Source organism: Montipora foliosa, chromosome 9 (assembly GCF_036669935.1).
Source record: "Montipora foliosa isolate CH-2021 chromosome 9, ASM3666993v2, whole genome shotgun sequence".
In the NCBI taxonomy this organism is placed as follows: domain Eukaryota; kingdom Metazoa; phylum Cnidaria; class Anthozoa; order Scleractinia; family Acroporidae; genus Montipora; species Montipora foliosa.
This window is the reverse complement of record NC_090877.1, coordinates 47,331,076-47,353,189: the sequence shown is the minus strand read 5'-3', so window position 1 is coordinate 47,353,189 and position 22,114 is coordinate 47,331,076. Positions and strand designations below refer to the sequence as shown.

The 22,114-nt window shown below is 39.8% G+C and overlaps 1 protein-coding gene across 1 annotated transcript in view; it reads left to right on the top strand.

Moving 5' to 3' along the window:
* Positions 1-230: 230 nt before the first annotated feature.
* LOC137972006 (endothelin-converting enzyme 1-like) overlaps positions 231-22,114 on the top strand; it is a 36,631-nt gene continuing 14,747 nt past the window's right edge. Inside the window, exons 1-13 of the mRNA XM_068818802.1 lie at positions 231-607; positions 5,741-5,782; positions 7,487-7,674; positions 8,249-8,500; positions 9,041-9,106; positions 10,875-10,988; positions 13,395-13,520; positions 14,017-14,159; positions 16,165-16,393; positions 16,865-16,963; positions 17,665-17,742; positions 19,727-19,827; positions 21,264-21,322. Coding sequence (XP_068674903.1) covers positions 424-607; positions 5,741-5,782; positions 7,487-7,674; positions 8,249-8,500; positions 9,041-9,106; positions 10,875-10,988; positions 13,395-13,520; positions 14,017-14,159; positions 16,165-16,393; positions 16,865-16,963; positions 17,665-17,742; positions 19,727-19,827; positions 21,264-21,322 — 1,681 coding nt within the window. The 5' untranslated portion in view covers positions 231-423. The remainder of the gene's footprint in view (positions 608-5,740; positions 5,783-7,486; positions 7,675-8,248; positions 8,501-9,040; positions 9,107-10,874; positions 10,989-13,394; positions 13,521-14,016; positions 14,160-16,164; positions 16,394-16,864; positions 16,964-17,664; positions 17,743-19,726; positions 19,828-21,263; positions 21,323-22,114) is intronic.

Below are 22,114 nucleotides of genomic sequence, written 5' to 3'. Positions count from 1 at the left end.
GTGCAGAGTGCCGGATTTATTTTGTTTTCAGAGTGGGATCGTATTTTGTGTTTGCAGTGCATTTTATTTTGCAAGATGAGTAATATGTGGCTGAATTAATGGAGAAAGGTGTGTCCTTAATGAGCCACCGTATTGATGAGGTACCGTAAGTCTCAAAAGCTGAGACCCCCGGATCTTAGTTTTAAGCGCAAACCGGAATTATGGAAAGCACTTTTGTGTCACGTGTTGACTTGCGTTGGGTAAAGTACTTATTTCCTAGCGTTCCCATTTCTAACTCGTTAGTTAAAAATCGTTATAGGTCCTTTTTACTCTCCTTAACGAGGAACGAACTTCTCATTGAGTAAGCTCGAAAAAGAGTTTAATAGCTGCGAAGTTAACTTCGAATTAAGCGTACTCGTAACGTCACTGCGATCTGCGAAAGTGATGAACAACATGGCTGATCCAAGGGTAGACGATAAAGACCTACTGGTTCAGGACGAAGACTTAAGTGTGACGTACCGGCTTCGTCGTTGCTGTTGTGGGAGCACAAAAAGAATCATGATTGCAGTTGCTGTTGTGTTGGTTGTGGCTGGAATAATCTTCGCTGTTGCGTTCGTCTTAACCAGGCGTAAGTGTCTCTCGTAGTTTAAAACCCGTCGATTTACTCACGCTGAAGCCTTTAGAATTCGAAGGTCTTGCACGCCTAAGAGCAGGCCACTTTGATCGAGTATACCAATCAACAATGATATCGGGAAAAGCATGCGATAGATTGATTGTTAGTGATTTGTATGAGGCATAAGTATATGCATGCTGCCTTACAGAGTCATGTCTTGAGTAAATATATCATATTCGGTGTTTTAGCGTCTTGTATCACGGAGTTTTTTCACTAGTTTTCATGTATTTTGATGAGCAAGACAAAACTCCAAAGAATGCTTAAAACTGGCCACGCTATGTTGGACGCTGTAACATCTTATAAGCATTTTATGAAGCGTGACAATCTTTGCGTGACGCGCGCGGTGAAAAAATGACTGAGAAGGTGTACAGTGTGTTTGTATATTCATTTCGAGCGTTTTCTGTTCAATTAAACTTAGAGTGGGATAACAAAGACACGCAATAATTATGATTTCCCGGTGGATATAGGGCTTATTTTCTGAAAGGCCAAAAAGCTCAAATGTTGCTTTTATTTGAACTTCTCATTGTAAGCAAGTACGTAAGTAACTTACAAAAATTTGGTTTATCAACGGAGTTGATAATGTAGATTGACCACCGTACAGAGATTCTAAAAGCTTTTAGAATCTCTGTACGGTGGTCAATTTACATTATCAACTCCGTTGATAAACCAAATTTTTGTATACTACTTCCCCACCGACGCAGCACCACAGTTTCTTTAGAAACTACCCCTTCATTCGTAAGTAACTTAGTCAACACTCATGGCCATTTTCCCTTTTTATTCAACATACACGACGTACAATCTACTGCAAACTTCAAAATAACTGAAGAAAGAAACAAACATTTTAAACATGCAGCAGATTCAGATTCAGAATAGGCGATGGAAAGAGTTGAACCCGGATTAATGGCTTCTTGTTCCAGTTTCCAATATCCCAGAATCGAGATTTTTAGAACAAATTCTGAGATTTTTAGAGATAAATTTGGGATTTATAGAAATTTTTTGGAGAATTTCTGGATAAATTTTTAGGCCATTTTTCAGGATATTTGTATTCGTGCCTATTTACCTCCACATATTGCAAACGAGCAAAGGCTGATTTGAATGCAAATGGCCAGTATTTAGATTAAAAAAATGAAAGACCAGCGATTTACAAAGTGAAACATAAACTAAAGATTTGAAGTCAGTGCCAAAACACACTTCTCTTTTTTTAAGAAAGAGAGCAATTCATACTGCCAAACAGGACCTTTTGATGAAAAACAACAACACCACGAAGCGGCAAGGACATACATGTACAACCAAAGATGGCGACGCAATGCGAACAACAGAATTAAGTCATGTGGAAAAATATTTATCCAATAGAAATGATCAACAGGGCTGCATGCATTATCATAAATTTATACCTCAAACACTCCCACTTGATAAACATGATGCATGGCTAATAAGAACTAAATGAACACTATGGAAAAAAACAAAAGAACTAATCTGAAGCTTAGGCAATGTCAATAACACCTAATAAATCTCTCAGTTTCTCAAAAGACAGTTTTCCAACTCCTTTGGTCATTATGTCTGCAAGCATGTCCCCAGTAGGACAGTAAATCACTCTGATTTCATTTGATAGAACTCTTTCACAGACAAATGATGACAAATGTCAATTTATTTGGTTCTACTGTGGTATCTTTGCCAATTCAATGGCACCTTGGTTGTCTTCATAGATGGTGGTTGGGGCATTGGTATACTGAGAGATAACTCCAACTGCAGCAGCAATATCTGGTCTTGCTGCTTTCGACATATTGGTTAGACGTCCAATCACATGTTGGTAACTTAAGTCTGAACATTGAAAGGCTCTTCATCTGGTGATAACTGTTGAAACTTCCTTGTGGGCTCAAGTGGGGTAGAGATGGGTCTACAGTTTTCCATTCCAAATTTTGTGAGGACTTTCTCTACGTAGTTAGGCTGAGTTATGGTCAATGTTCTGTTCTCTCTGTCTTGCTTGATTGACATACGAAGCAGGTAGTGCAGGGTTGTCATTAGAAATCTAAAAGGTGTGTATGATCTGAACTGATTAGGTGGCTGAAGTGATTTATGCTTGCTTACCAAGCATGGCGTGTTGCGAAGCAACATTCCAGAATTCTGGGGCATATTCGAGTAACATTATTTTTTTTAGCCAGACATTGATGTTAAAATGTACAACCAAAGATGGCGATGCAATGCAAACAACAGAATTATGTCATGTGAAAAACTATTTATCCAGTAGAAACGATCAGCCGGGCAGCATACATTATCATAAATTAATACTTCAAACATCTTTTACTAACAGACCCTACTGGTTGATTAAAGCTTAACTGCACTTCAAGTTCATTGAAGCCGAACTGGTCGCACTGCCAAAGGAATTTAAAATGACACAGTGTGCAGTGCTCTTTTTGGTGCCTTTTTGTGGGGTGCTAAATTAGACTTGGTTGTATGTTGCAATGAAACATAATGTAAGATTCTCAGTGAGTTAAAAACATTTTGCTTCTTTTACAAAGCAAAATTTTAAGGGTATGTTTTACACTCATGGACAATTTAGAACCGCGACTCTAGATGAAAGTGCCATCCGTGGCCGTGTACTAAATTATTATGCAAGAATAAGTTCTCACATAGAAAAACTACTAATGGATAATAAACAAAATGATCAACCTTTATCTATCTCCAATTGCCTTAACAATTTTTTCTCTAATGTTCCTTAGATGTTAGCATCACAACTGCCTAAATCTAATAAAAGCCCTACCTCTTATCTTTCTCAGAAACAAAAACAATTTCGATTTCCACATGTCTCTGAAATAGAGATATTTTTATTACTAGAAAATCTGGATAGAAACAAGTCATTCGGGTGTGGCAAGATTCATCCATTTTTATTACAAACCGCAGAATTTCAAATATAACGTCCTTTAACATTCATTCTTAATCTTTCTATCAATCAAGGCATCTTTCCTGATAGTATGAAACTTGCAAAAGTTGTTCCAATTTTTAAACAAGGCTCTCGCTTCGTGTGTAATAATTATCGACCTATCTCAGTTCTATCTTCCATAAGTAAAATATTTGAGAAATGTATTTTTAATCAGCTAATGTTCTACTTTACGAATAACAAAATGATTTCCACAAAGCAATATGGATTCAGACCAGGCCTCACAACTTCTGACTGTCTAATTGATCTTATTGAAGAAATAACCTCCTCTTTTGATCAAGGCCATTATGTGGTTTCTTTATTCGTGGACTTAAGTAAAGCTTTTGACACAGTGAACCATCAAATATTATTAAATAAACTTAAGTTTTATGGCCTACAACAAAGTGAATATAATTGGATTCAATCTTACTTAAGTAACAGGAAACAGCAGGTGTATGTAAATGGAGTTGCTTCTGATTCATGTCTTATTTCTACTGGTGTACCTCAAGGATCGATTCTAGGACCTTTGCTGTTTATTATTTTTATTAACGACCTTCCAAAGACCTCAACATTTTTTTGTACTAGATTATACGCAGATGATACATCTTTAACTGCTCCTGGAAGTGATCTTGACAGTTTATTGTGTAAAATTAACAATCACTTGCCAGCTATTTATGAATGGTTATGTAGTAATAAATTGACCTTAAATTTGACAAAAACAAAGTATATTATTTTTATGCCTCATCAAAAGGAAAGTTACAATCTATATCCACCGTTAACTGTAGCAAACGTTTATTTAGAGAAGTCCTCTCGTGTAAAATATCTTGGTGTGTATATTGATTGTCACCTTGCTTGGTATGACCACATTGATTACATAATTATGTAACAAAATCAGCAAAAATGTTAATATAGTGGTTAAGTTGAGGCGTCATGTATCAAATGCAACTCTTGTTAGTCTGTATTTCTCCCTTATATACCCTTACCTTACCTATGCTTGTACACTATGGGGTAATAATTATAATGCTCCAGTGTCTCAAATTGTAAAATTACAAAAGAAAGCTGTTTGTGTTATAAATGATGTCCCTTTAATGGAACCAATAACTCTGCATTACCTATCCTTGCACCTTTTGAAATTTCCTGATATTGTTAAACTGAATACATGTATGCTCTTTTCTGATTATTTTCACCATGAAAAGTTTCCTAATATACCTGTTTCATTGGTATCTGAGCTACATAATTATAATACCCGCAGTGCATCATCCAATCAAAGCTTCATACTTTCATTTCGAACTAATCTTAGGAGATTTTGCCCCAGCATTATTGGATGTTTCTTTTGGAATAATATCCCGGATTTCATTAGGGACAAACCATCTAAAAAATTATTTAGAAAAGCACTTTTGCCCTGGTACCTTGCTCAATACTAATGAAACTTTACTTTTTTTTTTGTTTTAATAAAAATCTCAAGTCCTTTTGTAACTTAAAGGGCACAACATTAGTTTATCTAGATGTGCCCCTCTCCTCTCCTTCCAATATACCATGTCAAATAATTTAAGTTGTTATTTGTATTGTTTGTTTGTTTATTTATTTATTTATTTATTCTTTTTTTAAACCTATGTCCACTTAATTATGTATTATTTAGGGATTGGAGGAATAAATAAAAAAAAAAGTTCCATCAAGCAACAGCGAAATGTCGCACTTTTGTACTTGTAAGTGAAGATAACGGTAGTGCACCTAAGTTCAGTGGACTCCTTTTTTATTATCGTGGAATAAAAATATGTAGGTCTTTTATAATCCGCTCTTATTACAATAACTCAGTCTTCTCCATCACACACCCTGTCCTTCCAACCTGAAAGAAACATTTTTCTCTTGAAACCATCTTCATCCGGTAAATCGGCGGAAGAATTTTGTCTTTTGATGACATACTAAATGTAAGCCCCTTGCGAACGTGAAAAATGTACCTGTAGCGAACATACAGATTCGCGACCTTAGCTGCCAGCTATATTTCATTTGAACAGTAACGAAATCTTACTATTCCTATTCCTGATGTGCGCATGCGTGCCTTTTTTCTCTTTTGCGTAGTCAACCATGTCTAGAAGAGCCTATTAAGGTAGTCATTGTGTTCTGAAGTTAATTGAAGTACTTTTGTTCTCTTTTATCTTTTCTATTAATAGCAAAGATTTGTGAGACTGCATTATGCTACAACATCTCTCGAGGTACGTTATTTCCATGAATTTTACAGTGTAAGTGGGCTTTCTGTTCCAAGCGAAAAGGAAGGGAAAGGAAAGGAACTTTATTTGAGCGTCTAGTCGTTCTAGCCTTGGAGCACTAATTGGGGACACAGTAAACTAAAATCAACAAATGAACTCAAATCAAATCAACTGTTGGTTTTTGAGGAGAGCGGAAAACCGGAGTACCCGGAAAAACCACTCGGTACTGAGAAGAGAAGCATCCAACTAAACCCAAATATGGTACCGAGTCTGGGAATCGAATTCAGGGCACATTGGTGGGAGGCAAGTGCTCTCACCATTGCGCCATCCCTGCACCCCGAGTGAGGAGTAAAAAAAGGAGAGGGGTGGGAGTATTCGCCCCGGATTATCACCCACCGGCAGTCTGTGGCCCGATTGCAACGTGGATCAAATTTTATGGTCAAAGGAGGACGAGTCCCGATCCGTTATCTTTTGAAAATGCCACATTGGTAAAGGCTTGCAAACATTTAGGCAGCGTCTAACAAACGTGATTTGTAATCTAAACCGTTTCACGACCTCGAACCCCCATCGAAAACGATGCGGTTTGCACTTTTACACGAAGCCAAGCCAATCTTAATTCACGTGATAACGATTTTCTGCCACTAGATACGATTTTCTGCCGTGATACGATTTTCTGCCACTAGAGACTCGTGCTTGAAAATTTGGATTACAGCGGCAAAAATGGTTACGTTTAAATTTTTACACTGCATTTGGTTGCCGAAGGTTGCCAATATAAACCCTCACTAGGACCGCGCATGTTTCCGAAGGGAACAAAAAAATATAAACTTCACAATGAATAAAGATAAAGTAACCACGTGGAAATAGTCATGGATCACAGGACCGTGAAAAATGGTCAGCGGAATCCCATTTATATTGATCACGTACGGTACGATAAGCAATGCGAATTTCCATAACAAAAACAAACGGTGGAAAAGCCTGGCTGTTGAAGGTGGGCCTTGAAGAAGGCTTTTGCTGCTTAAGGCAATATCCATATCTTTCAACGCTTGTCTGCTAAACTTTCTCGTATGGGAAAGCCATACAAGGGGCATAGGGCTCGATTACCAGCTGTTGTTTCAGAAAAGGAGCCCGCGCTGCGGAATTGAGATAGTTGTGGAAATCGAGCCTATATGGGCAATGACGTTATGTTCGACCCGTTGTGGTAATCCGCACTTCCCGACAATTCTAGCGTTTGAGGAAAAACATGAATATGAAAGCTATACGAATGAAAGTAACGACGTGTTAGAAGAGGGAATGAAATCTTCATCCCCACTTACAGAAGTTCCTCAAACTTGTTTAGCGAAGGTCGGCAGTGAAGAGAATGAAAATCGAAAACGCAAGTGCAGGGCACGCAGAGCGTGCAGAGAAGTTTAGTTGACGTTTTTCTAACCTTTAAATATCGTTGTTTGCGCGCCGTATAATTGATAAACGTCGGACGAGATAAACTCTCCTAACTAAAACAGAGTATTGCCATAACCCGTATTGTAAGCAGCTTCTATTGTTTTTTAGTTTAAGTCATTGGTTCAATAGGTTAGTCTTTTGTTTTTGGCTCGGGTAGCGAGCCAAAACTACATCCGTTACATACCTACCTACCTACCTACCTGCTACATCACCCAAAAGGATATGGCGTTTTATTAATTTTTAACCAATATTAATTTTATTATTTAACTGCAGTAATCTCAAACCAGCTGGATAAAAGCGTGGATCCATGTAATGACTTTTATTCATACGCATGCGGAGGCTTCTTTAAGGAACACAAGCTTTTTCCCAATGAGAGTCAGATAAATGCTTTTACGATCCTCAACGAGAAGAATTTAGAGGTTCTTCGACATGCGCTGCAGAACATCTCCATCTATTCTAAGGTACATTTGCATTTGAGTATTATAGTCTTCTTTTACGTATCTTGTAACAGGGAAGCAGAAGCAGCGGAAGCTTATCGTCTGTTCGTAAGTGGGAACTTAACGATTGCGATGGCGACATCAATTAAATTGTTCGGATAGCCTGCAAAGAGGCGTGTTTTAGCGTATGAGCGCTCAGTATACGTCTTAGCGAAGTGTTTGTCTGCAATCTTGAATTGTTAAAGCAATGGATGGTTACCGGGAGAGAGAAAAAATGCAACTGAAGGGGTGGGGTATAAACGGAGAGTTGCCCTTCGCGTCGAGCCCCGCCCATGTTAAATCCAATATGGCGGCTGCTTAAAGAGATCATCATTAAAAAGAGAGATTCGTGCCTACTAATAAACGCCTGCACTGCAGGCTATTGTTCGGATAAAGCTGCAAGTTTAGAAAGTCTGTGCTTAGAGTAAGAACGCGTGTTTTTTTTCTTTTTACAATTCCCTGTGTGTAATTGATTCTCGAAGTTTGCGTAAATTATGCTCTTCATTCCAAAATGGTAGCTTTTTAAAATTAATATGCTTCATTTTCCAAATTCTTTCAGGACTCCTCGATCTCGAAGACCGCTAAGATCTACAATTCATGCATGAATATCTCTTCTATTAATGAAAGAGGAGCTCATCCTTTGGCAGATTTGATTGAGAAATATGGCGGCTGGTCAGTGACGGGGAATGGACCGAATTCATGGAGTGTAGCTGAAAAAATGGGACGAGTACTGGGGGATCTCAATGTGCAGACCTTGCTGTCGTTAAGTGTACGGACAGATCTTATGGATTCGAATAGTCACATACTATGGGTAAGCAGGAAGAATTATTCACTGAACGGTGGTCTGCCTTGTGTAATGAAGCAATGAGTATAGAATCATAACACATGTTTAAAAGTTTAGAAGTCTTTGTCTTTTTAAAGTCAGGGATTAAATTAAATTAAATTATTTGAGGGATTTTATTGAAGAGTAAAACCATGAATGAGTTTTTACCGTAACCTCGGATTGTCCACTACACTTAATGAAGCCAAAGTAATAAAACTGAAGGGCAAACTCAGTTAATTTCAACTGACTTCGTCACTTAACTATAGCAGAGAAATAACCCCTGCGTAGGAATTACCACTGCAGATGGACTTCATCCAACCTCCATAGACACGAGAAATAATCGAACATGTTCAAATGCTGGATGGCAAACCAAAGAAGCTAATGAGAGATCTATTGTTTGGGCGACCCAACATGAATGCGTTGTAGGCTTAACGTACAAACCGCGGTACTTCAGGTGCCGCATTGAGTGTCTTCCCGCAGGCAGAGATCTTTCCTTATTAACAAAGTTAACTTACTTTTGATTCCTAGTTCAGCCGTCCCTCGTTAGGAATGAGCGCTACCTTCTTCACTTCTGACGACGAAGACTCAAAAAAGGTACGGTCGAATAATTAACAGCTCGATATTCTGTGTTTCTGATCGGGTCGAGTCGTTTGAATCTCTGTTCACGCGTCTCGAGGTTAATATCCAGAGTATATATACGTATATACATACTTACTTGACCATTCCACAATCTATTTTCCATTAGCAATTATCGAACGGTTTAATTTCCATGGTAACTCAAATGTTTATAGCCTCCCTTAAGTTAACCCTACTAATGTTGATTATTGGTCTCGAACAAGTCCAACTTAGGAGTTCAAAAGAAGCATTGGTCAAATTCTCCTAACCCATCCTGTATATTTAACCAGCGTTTGATATGAGATGTGGAAAATAGCCAAGGCAAATGCTAGGCGAGTAGCGCCGCGTGGGCTATAGCCAATAGGGAGTTTACGAAACGACGACGGCAACTGCAACCACAACGCTACAAAACAATAACATCATTGGTTAAAAGAGGAAAAATAATCGTACTTCACGTGCTGCATGCATTTTAGCACTCATATTTGCGGTACTCTTCATCACAATGACGTGATACCACCAATTTTGAGGTTTTGACGACAACGTGAGGATACAAATGTCAACCTTTCATTCCTTAATATTACACTGAAACCACTCGTATCAATTCATTTTTTAGAACTCTTCACCCATATAGTACGACGCGAAAGAGATGCAATAATCGCGAAAAACTTACGATAGTGCAAAGTTATATTTTGCGGTCGCAGATCGTAGAGTCCTTAATTTCATATCCAATGATGGCTAAGAGAATACAAGGCTGGTGCCTAACGTCGCCTGGGACGCCTTATTTGCGCGCGCGGGCGACCAAATTTCTGAACGAGTTCCCCGAACGGGCGCCTATATAACTTATCACAAGGTGATTCATCCTCACTTTTAATTAATTAATTCTGGGCTCTTGAAAAAATGACTCGGGCTACTAACTTTTAATGGTGGAAGCCCGAAGGGTTCCGGAAAATTTTTCTTAGGCAACAGCCTTGGATTATTTATTTCTTAGATGTCAGTAAATTTTGAACGTTTAGACTTTAAGGTTGATAACACTTGGCGCCAGAATGTGAGGCAGTGTGGCCCAGTGGTTAGGGCGCTTGCCTTGAGATCCGGATATCCCGGGTTCACGACCCGCTCTGACCACTCGCTGAATTTGTTCCTGGTAGTCCCTGGTTCAACTTCATAGCTGCACTTGTAAATAGCCAACTGGTTTGCCTCCGGCCAGTTGGGATTCTTAACAGTTGTTGTTGTTGTGTTCTGTTGTTTCGTTGATTGTTTCATTGGCCCTGAAAAGCCCCTATGTATTGTATTGTATTGTATCTCAGTGGATTACTGAACGAACGAATCAACACAAAGAATCTTAGATCAAGGAACTAGAAAATTAAACGTACTGAGAGTTTACACTACAAACTACGGGCTGAATTCCTTCAGATTCCAGGTACCCATGCTTTGGAACAGTCTGACTGATGTAAAAAATACACGCTTTCCCCCACTATTAATGCTTTTATTCAACAAATTAGAAAAGAGATTTTAAAGTGAATTATTTATTTTTTCACCTTACTTATGTTGTTGTGTTATTGTGCAGTTCTGTAATTTGTTTTTTTAGTTAATTTTATAACACGGTATATTAGCTGTCCATTGGACGCTAGAACTGTAACAGGTTCAAAAACCCCGTGTTTGCATAAATGGATGCGTAATGTGTGTGAACTGGGCAAAAACCCTCTTAATATCTATATATATCTATTTATATTTCTTTGTTTATTCATAGATTCAAAATGCTTACAAAACGTACATGAAGACCATTGCTGATTTACTTGGAGGAGGAACCGAGTCCCATACGAAAATGACGAAGATTTATGACTTCGAAGAGACTCTTGCTAATGTAGGTTGACGGTACAAAAAGGAAACCCCTGCCTTTCCCACGGCGAGAAAAGAAAAATTCTCACGATTCTTCTGGAAAGTACCACCCACCACCTAGAGCGGTTTTCAATAGAGTGTAGAAAGTAATGAGCGAATTGCTTTGGTTTTGCATTACTTCACTCAGTGATATTCTCAGTGATTGGTTCAAAGTTCGTTTTCACTTTTTCAAGCAATCAGAAGTGAAGCCCAAACCAATCGTGGCTCGCGTGTGCACATTTTCCCGCGCTTTGTGTTGGCTACGTGTAATTACTTCGAATTTTGATTGGTTTACTGGATTGTCCCCCCAATTTTTGATTGGCCAAAGTAATTACTTTGGTTTTGGTTTTACGACACTCATTTGAAAGCCGCTCTATTTCCACAAATGCAGGCCCAATTTTAATATCCAACTCGAAGTGACCCTGGAAGTCTAAGCATTTGCCACCTATTTTCAACAGTAAGGTAGGGTAAGTGTTATTTTTATGTTGGGTTAAATCTAGCTGTTTACCTTTACTTCAGAAGTAGACTTTAGGGGACACTTTATGACGTTAATTGTCTTATTATATACTCAACAAAATATCGCGTTTTTGATTGGTCATTGACGAATGTAAATAAGTTATAGAGTGCAATACGGAAGTTGCTATGGAAACAAAGCGATGGAGTGATTTTGTTGAGTATATAATTTATAGATCGTTTTCACTGTCACGCAATAAGAAAATAAATCGAAAACCATCCCGTGGAAAAAGTCAAGAATTCGTGATGTTGTAGAAGATAAATGAAGAAGACACTTCTCCAAGTTTTAGGCCCGTGCGTTTCCCCAAACTTCAGATATTCGTCGAAATGTTTCGCAGAAATTTACAGAGCCCAGTATGAAAACGCCATGTTGGTGCACATCTGTGGTGCACCAATATGGCGGCCGGAAAATAGTGTCAACATCTGTTACTTACTTTGGCTATCTAGGCGAGTGATCATCTGTACTGAACAGACAGCTATTTACTTAAGCACTTTTCCTAATGCTTTAAATTCTAAAAAGGCTCAAAACCATGAGATAAATATACATTTCTCAATAAACTCGATCGTCGCCTCGTGTCACGCACAGCTATAACTCAGAAATTCAAAATGCTCTGGTTTCCAAACGAAGCACGCTATTGAGCTTTAAAATTGCAAATTGATACAAATTTACCGCCTCTTATGTCTGATGAGGATAAAAACTTTCGTGGCTCTTTAGTTTTGGATTTTAGAAAATGATGACGTCACGTGAAAACGATCTATATAAAATCGTATAAACTTGCTCGTGAATTTCGTGATGTTTTGAAAGTTCTCAAGTTGTACTCGCCTTCGGCTCGTGCAATTTTGAGAACTTTCAAAAAGTCTCTCGTGCCCATAAATCACGAAATCCACGAGCAAGTTCATACGATTTCTTTTCCGTACACCAAGACACAGGTGATAATAAAATTGCGGAGAAGAATAAGGGGACACTTTAAGATGCTTATTGAAATTCTATAAACCGTCTTAAATATCTTCCATGTTCATTAGTTCCCTGTGGGACGTTAAAGAACCCACACGCTATTCGAGAAGAGTAGGGGATGAAGTTTTCGATGTCGTGGCTGTCCTCTATGAGTATATGGGTGGGTGGGTATGGCAGATCCTCCTCATCAACTGAATAGCTGTCAAGTCTTCTCGGATAAGGACTATAAACCGTAGACACAGTCTCCCAAATATCTTCCATGTTCATTAGTTTCCTGTGGGACGTTAAAGAACCCACACGCTATTCGAGAAGAGTAGGGGATGAAGTTCCAGGTGTTGTGGCTGTCCTCTGTGAGGATATGGGTGGGTGGGTGGGTGGGTATAGGAGATCCACATCAGCTGAATAGCTGCTAAAACTTCAACCTGCTCAAACAAATAAATAACAAAGAAACAAACATACAAGGTGTGCACTGAGCTAATAAGTCGCATTTCTACCCCTCATTTCTAGTTGTTAAGTTTGCGTGCCAACCAGAATTTTGGACTTCCGGCTCTTCTGTTTCGTTTCAGAAATTTGAAACAATAGTGATTGATTTAAGTCACTTGATCCTTGGCTAAAACGTTGTTCTTAATGCTGACCAAAAAAGCAAAATATGCTTTCTCAAGGGAGGAGAAGAAATCTTGAAACCCCCCCCCCCCTCCCCCCAATCCCCGTGCCTTGAGACCTTCAATATAGCAGAAACGACTTCCTCTGTGGGACTTTCTTTTAATTTCCAACGAACCTTTTCTGAAATTTGTGTAAATGGAAGGTGCCGCTGCTACTTTGTGCTTTCAGAATGTCGTGGCTGTGTTTTATTATAATAGTTCAGTATTCATGGTGGTGTACGTAAGGGTGATTGTGCACAAATTCTTCTGTTATTTTCTACAGACTATGACAGGCAATTTTTATTCAGAAGATTTGGTAGAAATCGTCAAAGAGCATCATCGGTCAGGACGATCTCTGGACTCCTTTGACAGTACGATAGGAGTGTTTTGTACTAAAAGTGATTTTCATGTAAGCGTTTTTTTCCTCAGATCTATAACATTCTCTCACTTTATCTCTAGCTTCAGCAGAAATACTAAAGGCACCTTAAGGACGGTTCCTACTATTGTTATTGCGCATAGGTTCTGCGCATCTCGAGATACTCGGATTTCCTATTGCTAGTGCTTATTGATACAGGAATATTTTTGCGCGGTTCAAAACTATGCCGAGAAAGCAGAACTTAGCAAGTGATCTTGGTATCCAAAAAGAAAATTGGGGGTAACAACGCATTTTTCAGAGAAAAACATGTTCAGCAGTATTTTATGTGTGCAGTTGCCAGCATTTCATCAGCGTTCTGATGGCTGTTGGTACGCGTTATTTCTATGCAACTTCGATTAAACTATGGAATCACTTTTCAACGAGAGGTTTCTAACCTTTTGAAAGCAAACGTCCGGCTATCCACCCTCTCGTCCATCTATTTAATGAGTTGATATGAAAATAAATGTGCTTCTTCCTTCCTCGGTTACAGGAAGGCTTCATTTTGCAATGGTTGAATGCTGCATTCTCTCGCCAAGGCCTAACTTTCGATTCATCTGAAAAAGTATTTTTCGTTCGAGATAAAGATGGCGAAGCGCCGATCTTTGAGGGGATCGCGAAAGCGTATTTTGCAGAGTAAGTATTTTCTCGTTCATTCCTATATGTCTTTGATGTAATACAACACAACTTTGATAGTAATAATTTCTTCAGATTGACTACTCCCCATAGCGGCTTTTTGGGCCAATGAGACACATCAATTTTAAAACAGAACAGAAGTTTCGTTTTAGGAATCCCTAATTGGACGGCGGCAACCAGTTGGCTATTTACAAGTGCAGCCGAGAAGTAGAGCTAGGGACTAGAAGGAACAATTCAGCGAATGGTCAGAACGGGTCTTGAACCAGGGATCTCTGGATCTCAAGGCTATCGACCTAACTACTTGCCCACGCTTCCTCCATGACGTTGATTTCTTTTAAAAAAGATATTTTTGCGGCAACAAACTCGTTCCCATGGTCTTTCATCTCCCCACCTCAGAGGGAGCGTGGGAAGAAAGACCCTGGTTCAGGACCCCTCCCAAGGTGGAAAATTTGTCTGTAAGACACGTGACCAGCCTGAACCAGGGTCTTTCTTCCCTCGCTCCCTCTAGGGTGGGGAGATGAAACAGTCTGGGAACGAGGCTGTTCTTTAGGGTCCTTGCATCCATGCCAAATATACCCCTCATTACTCATCCTCGTTTGTTGACACATGTTATCCGATCGAATGAATACATTTCTGATTTCGTTTGCCGGTGAGAGTTATCTCAGCAAGATTCTGTTGAATGAGACAATGACCCTGAGTGTTCGCACGGCTAGAGTCTTGATCCCGCGACCTCCCGCGCAGTATTCCGATGAGTCAACCGGACAGCGGTTGAAAACGCTGGTCGTGATGCTAATAAAGACCTACTGTAGCCAAGGAATCAGTTGTGTTGAAGATTTTTGGATAGTGGTACAGGGTCTTTTCCCCCGGAATTGATTAATGATGCTGTTGATTTTAAAAACCGTGTCAAACAGTGTGCAACTTAATCTTACACTTAAAACAAGTGAAACTAGTGTGAATGTTCTTGTGATGTATTGAAATGATACAAAGGTTTTTAAATAACTGAGGAGAAAAGTGCTGCCTTTGTAATGACCGTCGCAAATGGTTAGACTCTCTAGTCTTCTCGCATAAGTACGAAGAAGCGTCTCCCCGTCTCTGCAATGTTCATAACCGTGTGGGACGTAAAAGAAACCAGGAACACACTGTTCGCAAAGATTACGCACGGAGTTGCCGGTGTTGTGGTCTGTCCCCTCTGGTATAGCGAAGATATCTGTTTACAAACGTTGCTTTCGTTATTCAAATGAGCCAATAACAGAAACAAAAGACCCTTTTTTCCACAGCTAATGTGGCTCTGGTTGACACATTGAAGAGCTTAAGCACGCGAGTTTTTTGAGACGCGGACCGCCACCGGAAGTGAGCTATTTTCCCTTTTAATTTGTCTTCACACAACCACACTTTACATTTCTAAGTATCATTAATCCGTTAGAGATGATTTGTATAAAAATCTGAGAGACACCACTGCCCTGGCACGCGAAATATTCTCTTCCGGTTGCCGCTCGCTTCTCAAAAGCGTGCCTGCTTAAGCTCCCAAATAAATAGGTGATAAAACGATATCTTCGCTATATCATGGTTGGGAGGATAAATGCTCGGAGATATTAGCTACACCAAGCTACTCTAAAATCCGAGTGGTAAAGAAAGATATAGCAGAGGATGTGATGATATATATGATTCACAATTTGAAGTCCAAAAGGAACGTAATAGCTATTAGGGAGCTCAAGCACACGACTTTCTTGAGCCACGGGCAGAACCGGAAGTGAACATTTCGCATGCCAGGACAGAAGTCTTTCCCAGGTTTTTAAAGCAATCACTGAAAACAGTGAAAAAATTCTTAGCATTTTTAACGTGGTGATTTCAAGACAAAAGATTTCGTCCTATTTCAATACCCCACCTATTGCGCCTGTGCGCAATGAATGAGCTAATCAAAAAGGAAAATAGCTCACTTCCGGCTGCCGTCTGGGGCCCAAAGACTATTGATGTTAACTGACCATTTTATCCAATGTTTATAAAGGGATGAGGCCACTGTCAAGGATTATATTATGTGGCGAGTTGTTGACAACTTCGTTGTGGCAATGCCTGATAAATTTGTCAAGGCAAAACGCGCATATTTAACAGCGTTGCTGGGGCCACAACAGTCTGAAAGATGGAGAGATTGTATTGGGCGGATGCTTAAGCCGATGGATATGAGCCTTGGCAGATTGTTTGTTGATGCGGATTTTGACGAAAGTACCAAACACACTGTAAGTTTCTTTATCGATTAAAATGTACAGTTACTCAGCAGCGGTTGTAAAGAAGGCGTTCCAAGGGAGCTTGGTCCCAGGCTAAACCAAGCGACCACATTGGTCATAACAAGTTATCAGTGCAATAGTCCTCTCTCTCTCCGTACTTTTCCCTTTCATTACCTCGGTATTTAAAAGGCTGGAAATCATCTTGTTTGCCTATTCTTTTATTATTTTTTCGACATGAAATAATTTGTGTAACGAACCGTTTTTTGATAATTTAAAGGTGTCCTTTAATCGCTTCAATTATACTTGCGTTTGTAACGTAGTTATGTTAACGCTTGCCGTCGTTATCGATTGCACATGGATGAACTTTGGATTTTAAGTTACCCTCGAATATTATTATAGCCCGAAGTTATCCCATGTTCAAGGGATCCTCGCTCCTTTGTTGCATTATTTACCATTTGGTTGCTTTCTTTTATATCCATTTAGGTAAAGGATATGACCACACGTATTCGAAAAGCCTTTATTAACAATCTGGATTCAGAAGATTGGATGGATTCATCGACGAAGGAACAAGCGAGAGAAAAGGTATAAGAAAAATATTTTGTACCGTGCTTTTATAATTTGAACCACGAAAAAGTATCACAATTTCTTGCTGACGGCAATTCTATAAACCTCGGTACAAGGAAGACGTCTGTTTAGAAACGTTCTTGTTGGTTTTTTCAAATAGGCCAACCAAAGCCAGTAAGGTTCTGGCCAATGGGTGACTTTTTAGATATCTCGGCTATGGAACATACTACTAGAGAACTTAAGCAAGGAAGACGGCAACGTCCACGGGAATGTCATCTCAAAATATAAATTCGCGTTATTATAATCACCTCGTGACTAAATTTCAACCATTTTAATATGACAAGGGTGTGGTAGTTTCTCAAGAATGACACTAGTCCGAGCGGCCCTTAATTTAGGGGAGGAAAGAAAATTTCTCTTCAAGTGCTGGCGTCCTTTAGAAAACCTAGATTTGGCTATTTCACGTTGTTTTTCAGACGTCGGCAAAGAAATGGACAAAAGTGAAAAACGCACATGCAGGGCGTGCAAAGCTAATGTTTTTGCCCACTAAATATGCAAATTTGTGACGTTCTCGTTGCCGTCGCCGTTGTCGTTGCTTAGTTCGGTCCCTGTACTGTGGTGAATTCAGGACCACGGAAAATAACCCAGTTGTTGGTGCTTGTGGGGATCCGTACATAAATCCTGCGAATTATATTATTTCTTGTGTTCTTTTGCCTCAAAAGGCTATTGCTATAGCTGAGGGTGTTGGTTACCCACCTTACATCAAAAACAACGGCAAACTTGATTCGCATTACTCCATGGTAAGTAAAAGCTACGATCCGCACTGAGGACAAACCTGTTTGTTTTAGCCAAAAAATCTGTCAACACACAACTTTTATCAGTGCGGATAGTTTGTCCTGCAAAGACGAAATATTTTGACTCGGACAAATTTATTTAAAGAATAGCCTGCAAGCAGACTCTTCCGTTGAAATGGCGCGCGGTGGAAATATAGGGGCTTGGTCACTTGAAATTAGTAACCAAGCCCTTATATTTCTTTTGTTTTCATGACAGGGGTAATTGACAAGTTCCGGTTTCTATTTGTATCGCCATCAGCACCAGAAATCCAGAAATCCGACTTTAGGATAAGTGTTGACAGTCTGTAAACAAGCAGTGCGGATGCGCCAGGGCAAACAATATTTGTCGAGTCGGACGAATTCGCTCAAATTGGCCCCGGACAAAGGGAAACAAAAAGAGTTTGTCTTCAGTGCTGATCGACTCTTAATTTTAGTTTTAGAAGGATCCAAGTACTTATCTTTTCGGAGAGAATGGTAGTGGAAAGTTCATTTCCATCGATCGACATTAGTATACGTTGGTTAGTTTTCTCTGATCTTTTCATGTACTCATTTGACGCAGCTCTAGACAATCGTTTTTCTCTACGTTCTTTGATTGAGGATTTTCAATTTGGTGTAATCTCCTTGTTGCGAGGTCAATTGAATTTGCATCATTTGCCTATTTTGACCTCGGTGTTATTACCCCGTGAAACGAACGTATTAAGTAAGAATGAAAACAATAGACAGCCAAAAGAGGACGATCGGCAACGACCATTTTTGGACAGGAGTCTTTATGCCAAAAGCATCGCTACGTCAACTGGAACGTCAAGTACAACAACAGGTTTAAAACCCTAATTTGCAAAGGAAGGTGATAAGATGGCCATGTGTCACTGGATAATGTTTCCGTATTTCGACACCTTTTCAGTGATGGCATGCTTCGCCGACGTTGCATAGATGGAACAAGGTGTAATGAATGCGAGACAGTTCCTATAACCCCGAATTCTTTTTGCCCAGATGTATCTTTGCATCATGCCGAGCAGAATGGCGCAAAAGTTTTTGTTTTTGCTCAAAACCGGAGTTTTCTATGAATTTTTGAAGTGGCGAAAAATAGAGGTTTGAAACACCATTACCGAGCTGCAGATTCGCCGAAGGGGTATGGGTCGAGTGTAATTTGTGACGTAAAACCCGGACTTCAATCGTTCTGATTTGTGAGTTCGGTCAGAGCGAGCAAGTAGCAACGCGAAACTGCTCCATTGAAGCGCTTTTGGATTGTTTTTTCTATTTCTTCCCCCGCGTCCTTCTTTCTTGCTCATATAACGCTGGCCCGGCATTTTGCCTCGGCTAGCGGCTCGTCGACATGCTTATGTGTTTCTGCCACTTCGACTTTGCTTGATCGATCGAGTTTTGGCGAGCCTTCGACTTCTAACTCGGAATCTTCTTTTTCGAAGACCTCAGAATCTGAACTGGAAACCAGACTGAAGTCGTTCAAGGCCATTTAATAAATGTCACTGCCCTTAACAAATGCCAGCCGAAAAACAGCTGCTTTCAAATACTACGTCTTTCGCTTTTGTTGTTCTCTGTCTTCTGCTTTTGCTTTGTTTGCGCTGTTGTTAATCTGCGGGTTTTACGTCACTAGTGCCAGTGTTCTTTTCACCCGGTCGTGGGACAGAAAAACTGTATTTCAAAAATTCATGTTTTAAAAGCTCTTAAGTTGCACGAGCCGTAAATTTTGAGGACTTTCAAAACATCACTCGTGACCACACATCACGAAATGCACTCGCGTTCGTTCGATTTCCTGTACAAAGTTTAAATTTAAAGAGACGTTTTTAGTTGTTGGTGACTTTGAAAGTAAAACTTCCCAATGAATTTTGGTTCTCGTTGAACGGTTGTTTTTTTTACTTTTATGTGCTGTTCTGAACTTTATGCATCTCGCTGTCAACTAAAATTAGTATTTTTGCTGTCCTCCAAAACCTAGCTGACCGTTGTGGACGAATTCTTTGAGAATGTAATGGCATTGAAACAGATGATGATTCAGAGGCAATTTGGAACGCTTCGGCATCCAGTGAACAAGGACAAGTAAGTGAAGCGGCTTCGAGTGTTTCAGCGGAGCGTTTTTTGTTGGTTCCCTTGTTAGTTCGTGCGTTTCCGTAAATAAAAATTAGACAACAATAGCCGAAGCAAGGGCGACTGCCACGGCTTCTCCTGGGAATATAGGAATGATCGATTCGTGTTATAGAAATTTGTAAGTGAAATTTATTGGGCACTAACTTCCTTGGAATAGAATCTTGTCAAGACCACAATAAAATTCAATGGATGAGTGGAAAATTGCGGTATTTTAAATTCAGATTGCAAACGGCTACCTTGATAGAGGCTTGAAGAAGGCCACTTTTGCGTACCAAGCATTAGCTGATAAGCTGATACCAATTCCAAAGCATAATATGATTCCCTTCGAAGTTATAAAGCAATTTAGTCTTCAAGGCTGTATTTACTCCAATACAATGCTACCCGTAAGCGTAAACGTGGTCCTTCTCCCCGTCATGTCAGAACGCTCATCAGTTCTGAGATGAAATGCTGTGGAAAGCATTGGAAAAAGACAAGGTGCGATAAGATCAGAAATGGAGTGATAAGAGGAATGGCTGTCCAAAGGGGAACCCGTGATAGAATCCATTGGTAGACAACGCAATAACTGATTGAAGCGAAGAATCAGCCAGCGCTGAGAGTGTATATTACGCGTTATTCTGGTTATCACCTAGACGTTGGTGGATTCAGACTGTTGACACCAGCTCCACTACAGTTAGGGCGTGCATAATTCTCATATGAACAGCTCAGACTACAGTTAGGGAGCAGTGGGGAGGGCACTGGCCTCTCACCATTGTGGCCCATTGTGGTTCGATTCCCAGAATTGGTGTAACATGTGGGTTGAGTTTGTTGGTACTCTACTCTGCACCGAGAGGTTTTTTCTCGGTTCTGCCCTCTCTGCAAAAACAACCTATAATTTGATTTGACTTGATTTCTGTGCAGTGTCCCATATTAGTGTTCCAGCGCTTAATACATTTGACACTTAAATAAAGTTCATTGGCATAGAAATTGGTGTTGGAAATATTGGCGAATCGTCAAGAATATTTAGTCGAAACCCAAATAAGTTTCATAGATTGAAATCGTAAATGGTTTGAACCCAGGAGTCATATCAAAATTAAGTGAAGTACGATCTTCCGGGTGAGTGTAGTCCTGAGAAGGACTGTTTAAGATGACCTTTCGACAAGTTAAGCGGAAATCATCTTCAGAGTCAACTGATTCGTGTAACGTCAGTAGATACTACAAGATCGACTTTCAGTTGGGACGAGATGTAATTGCTTGTGAAGACTAAACAGTGCACAGTCGACCAATGACATCACGAACAAGAGGCCACGTGCAAGTTATCCGTCATTATACCTTCAAATAAGTGCCATATAAACGTTTTCATTGTCAAATAAAGCTCCAGAAGTCAATGCACGTTTTTTTCTTTTTTAAAGGTGGCTGGATGGTCCTGCAACTGTCAACGCTCAGTACGTCCCCAGTCAAAACAGAATCGGTAGGATTTAGCGTAACATATCAGAAATTAAACTTAGTAATTGGTGTATACGTACCCACTGTTGCGCGTGCATTAATTCCAGTTTTATCGCCTTCCTTTATCCTGTTCTTTTATGTTGTCTGAAAGAGTTTTTCACTTACGTATGTACGTAAAATAGACTTCAAGTAATCCCCGCAGGATTGCGTTTGGGGCATCATCATGTCCGCCGCGGTCTCTCTTTTTAAGAGTGGTTTTCATTAGCGATGTAAAGCATTCTCGAAATCAATAGCGTTTTGTTCATTAGCACTTTTTGTTAGGACAACTAGACGCATATCTGCGTTAACTCGGGCTTTCCTGATGTCTTGGGTCGTCAAGTGAAAAGCAAAGAAAGAAATACAGTAGAGATGTTGGCTGGATTATTATTTATTACTAGTGATGGCAATCAACCGTGCTACTGCTTCATAACTTTGTTGAGGTCTCTGATTTTTCAGCACCTTTTCCTTTCATTTGTGTCTACATTTGTACACGAACATGATATAAAACGCGCTGTAAAATATGAATCAGCCATTGCACGACCATGCCACGTATGCACATCGGTTAACTTCGCGCATACGCTTTACAAGCTTGAGGGCGATTTGTGACTGAACACAAAAAAAAGATACCAAAATGTAACCCCGGGCGTTTTTCCTGGAAAACCGAAGTAAAAAGTCAATTGTTGACGAGTTTACGCGCCTGCATAAGTTCCTTGTGCGTATATGCTTACATCGCCAGAGTAAACCAGTTCAGTCTCAAATGCACCCATATCTTCGTCGT